General features: G+C 41.8%; 1 protein-coding gene across 1 annotated transcript in view; it reads left to right on the top strand.

Moving 5' to 3' along the window:
• Positions 1–1,491: 1,491 nt before the first annotated feature.
• The window catches only part of LOC126393471 (macrophage mannose receptor 1-like), a 13,724-nt gene continuing 11,305 nt past the window's right edge, over positions 1,492–3,910 (top strand). Inside the window, exons 1-4 of the mRNA XM_050049657.1 lie at positions 1,492–1,626; positions 1,723–1,824; positions 2,877–3,038; positions 3,473–3,615. Coding sequence (XP_049905614.1) covers positions 1,557–1,626; positions 1,723–1,824; positions 2,877–3,038; positions 3,473–3,615 — 477 coding nt within the window. The 5' untranslated portion in view covers positions 1,492–1,556. The remainder of the gene's footprint in view (positions 1,627–1,722; positions 1,825–2,876; positions 3,039–3,472; positions 3,616–3,910) is intronic.

Below are 3,910 nucleotides of genomic sequence, written 5' to 3'. Positions count from 1 at the left end.
GAAATTACGCACATAGCCAAGATGACGTCACCCATTGGTTTGTGGACTATAGTGTTAATTCTGACAACTATTTCAGATTTAGTCATAGTCTTGAGACTAATATACTCATTAGGTTTAGTGACATTTTAGTCATTTTTATCCTTCATAGTTGTACTCTACTTTTAGTCCACGAAAATTCAAAATGTTTTAGTCAATGAAACTTAATGACATTTTAGTCATTATGTTTTCTATTTGTTTTTTAATCTTTAAACTAATCCAGTTAGGCTAATTCATGTATCAGAAATTGGAATCAAGGTGACAGGTTGTATACAAATTTAGTCAATACAATTATTTTCTACAACTACCAATAATTTCTGCACACTTCTCATGCATTCATTCATTTTCTGTAACCGCCCAGCCAGCACGTGGGGCCCATGTGGGTAGTAAATAGGCTGACATATGGGTCCTATATGGGACTGCTCATGGGTTCCATATTGGCCCCATGCCAATTGCCCACATCGTTGGTTTGCCCCAGTGGGTCCCAGATAAGATGCCCATTTTGGGCCCATACCCACTTGGCACCCAGGTAGCCCAAGCATAACCTTGTGGGGCTATGATATGTGCACAGTCCTCTTCACCCCACCCTGCAGTGTAACTCATGTCTCTTAAGTCCCATGTGTGTCTTCCCCAGGGAGCTGATAATTAGCTCTTGTTTGCAGGCAATAAATAACAAAGACAGATACTGTGTTCAAGTATTTAATTGCTGTTCATTGCATCCTAACAACAGCTTCTTAGTTTGCCTCAAATTTGCCTCAAGGTGAGGAGCTGTACACAGCTTACGACATCATCAGTCCTCAGACCCTCGCTTCGGAAAAGGAAAAACAACCCCCCAAAAAATGTCATAAAGAATACCTCGGTTTCTTCCATTTTCCCCGTTAAAGAACACTTCACCTGCAAAATGACCATTTGTGTATCATTTCCTCACCACGTTACCTTGAATTTTTGAAGAAAACTTTTTTCTTCTTCTGCCTTCATGGTGACCTTAGAATCCAAAAACGGTGAACATTCTTCATGGATTTAAGTCACTGGGGAACATGTTTAATAAGTGCAAAACGATATCTCTCCTTCGTCTAATTTATCCAGTCGTATGCTCAGTACTTCCCAAACACATGAATTTTCACTAAAAACATTACCATATAAAACACTTCCATGTACAAGTACTGCGCCTCAAGCGTGCCCGAGTTAGATTTATTTCTCAAGTATGTTCACTACACCGAAACTTAAACGCAACACTTTTGTTTTGTTCCCATTTTTCATAGGTTATAGATAGACAGATAGATAGATAGATAGATAGATAGATAGATAGATAGATAGATAGACAGAAAGAACGTGGCAGAGGATTGTCATGGCAACCACAGTTAGCACCTCTATCAGCACCACCGCCTCTGCGACTTGTGACTTCCTCAAAAGGCTAAAATTGACATATTGAAACCAACCAGACTTGCATCATTTTTGTGAAGTGCAGTGTGTGGCTGCAGAGCTGATCCTGTAGGTAAAAGGTTGCCAGCTTGTTAGCGATGGAGGAAATCTATGCCAATGTTGCATATGACAAGTCTGTTGGCCCGAGAGCTTCGACAAATCCCACAGGTAAGATCTGAATGTTGTCATCTGTTGTATGACCATCACCTGGTCTTAGTGTTGTATCACTGACTGTATTCACTACTCAGTCTTCTCTTTGTTCAGGTCGCAAGAGCTCAGAGAGGCAATTTAATGGAGCTGTTGTTCTCTGCCTGGGGCTGCTCAGTGTTTTCCTATTGGCTGGGCTCATCGGCCTCAGTGTCCACTGTGAGTCTGATCTCATTCAGAAACTGTTCATTGAGTAGAATTAGGAAACATTTTGACTTGTGTAATACAGTAACTGTTTCTGTGTGCAAAAAGTAGTTTGTGTTTTATTGACTTTTAAAGGCAAGAGGGGGTACAAGAGACATAAGCCCTGTTTCCACTGAGCAGTGCAGTGCAGTTGTCGATGGTACCAATAGAACCGTTCTGTACCGTCCCCCATTTCTGGGGGGACAGTCTCTGTGAGAGCTGTGAACACTGCATTCTGATTGGTCAATAGAGGACGGTCACTCTGCTCAGAGCTGAGTTGTGTCTGGTTTTGAGGCTCATGTAACCACTGTTCACACTGTGGAGAGTTTTGTTAGTAAACTGCATATATTCTAATCCTCAATCCTCACTTAGAGAAAAAAAAAGTGTCGTGGAGCATTGTTCCTGTGGGCTACGGCAACACTAAAACCCTGAGTTTGCCTGAGAAGGAGTAAATGCACAAACCTGCTATTTTTAAAGATTTCAACACAGCCTGCAGCCTGTTCTATTTTGTTCTGAAAATGTCGGCGTGCAGCCTCATTCTGTGGACGATAAATGAGATGCAGACTTCCCTCTGTGTCACCGGTAGTGAGGAAATACAGCGAGTGCTGGACGGAGCAGTGAGTGACAACAACTTCGCCCACATTTAAGAGTACTGTTTGAGGGGAAACGCTCGGGTCTAGGTACCATGTCTGAAGGCTCCAAAGATACCATACTGAAAGTGTTTGGTGGAAACGGGGCTCTACATGTAGACGTGTTGTATTAGATATGCTTTAGCTGAGGAAGGAACATACCATAGAAGAGGGTCCAGTTAATTGAAAACACATCTGTAATGGGTAATAAAACAAAAACAAATGTACGGTAGGAGATTCACAGGAGTGTGGTAGTTAATCCGCAAAAACAAGCAATGAATTAAAAACAAAAACTGGTCATCTTTTAATCTACCACTCGTACACCTCACTTGATGCAGTTTCAAATTATTTGACATCTGGTTCTGAGATCCTGTATAACAGTGTCTTCTTTAATTTTAGATCACAACTCCTCACGGCGTTCGGCTGCAGAGCTCTCCTCTGTCAAAGCCAACCTGACTGAGCGTCTCCAGGTCAGTTACAACAAGTCGTCTGCCCTGACTGAAGAGAGAGACCAGCTGAATGTCAGCCTCATTGAAATGACCAAAGAGCGGAACTGGCTGGGTAAGTGTGGCACAGAAATAATCTCAGCATTGTCGAAGTAGAGCTGTGTTATCTCAGTTCTGCAAAATGTATCTACCATAAACAGATGAGTTTTATCACATATTGGTGTGACATTTTCTGCCTTCAGGGCAGGGTAGGTGTTAATCAAGGGTGTAGATTTTAGACACTGCAGGCCCCAGATTGCACAGGATCCATGTGACACTTTGACACCTTGTAGTCATAAGAGTTATTCGTGTATGTAAAAAAAACTCCTTCAAAGGCTCAACTGTGTTTTAATGTTTTAATCTTGTTTCTTTAATCTTAGTCTTGGCTTAATTATGTTTTCTAACTACACTGGTTGTACCTGCAACAATAATAATTAGATATGTGCATGTATACATTGAAAACTACCTTATTCTGGTATGATTTTTTCAAGGTTTTATTGTTTCTTACAGAGAGAAGGTGTCCTGCAGGATGGATGGTGTTCAGTTGTTCCTGTTATTTCGTCTCTTTTAAGTCTGGTTCCTGGGATGAAGCCAGACAGGACTGCAAGGAGAGAGGAGCAGATCTGGTGGTGATAGACAGTGCTAAAGAACAGGTAGTGTGTGTGTGTGTGTGTGTGTGTGTGTGTGTGTGTGTGTGTGTGTGTGTGTGTGTGTGCGTGTGTGTGTGTGTGTGTGTTCACACGTCATTGTTTTTGCAAATTCATACAGAAGTTGACCCTTCCCTAAGCCCCACCTCTTGATGATCTGTCAAGCTGTTGCAGTAAGCATGGAGCCCACACTGCAACTAACTGCACTCCCTGAAGAAATATTATCATATTTTTGGAAAAATGAAAGAGTGATTCCAGAGAGAAGCAGACAGAGGGGTCTACAGTCTGTGTTTGAAGGATA

Source organism: Epinephelus moara, chromosome 7 (assembly GCF_006386435.1).
Source record: "Epinephelus moara isolate mb chromosome 7, YSFRI_EMoa_1.0, whole genome shotgun sequence".
Lineage (NCBI taxonomy): Eukaryota > Metazoa > Chordata > Actinopteri > Perciformes > Serranidae > Epinephelus > Epinephelus moara.
This window is presented reverse-complemented; position numbering and strand designations above follow the sequence as displayed.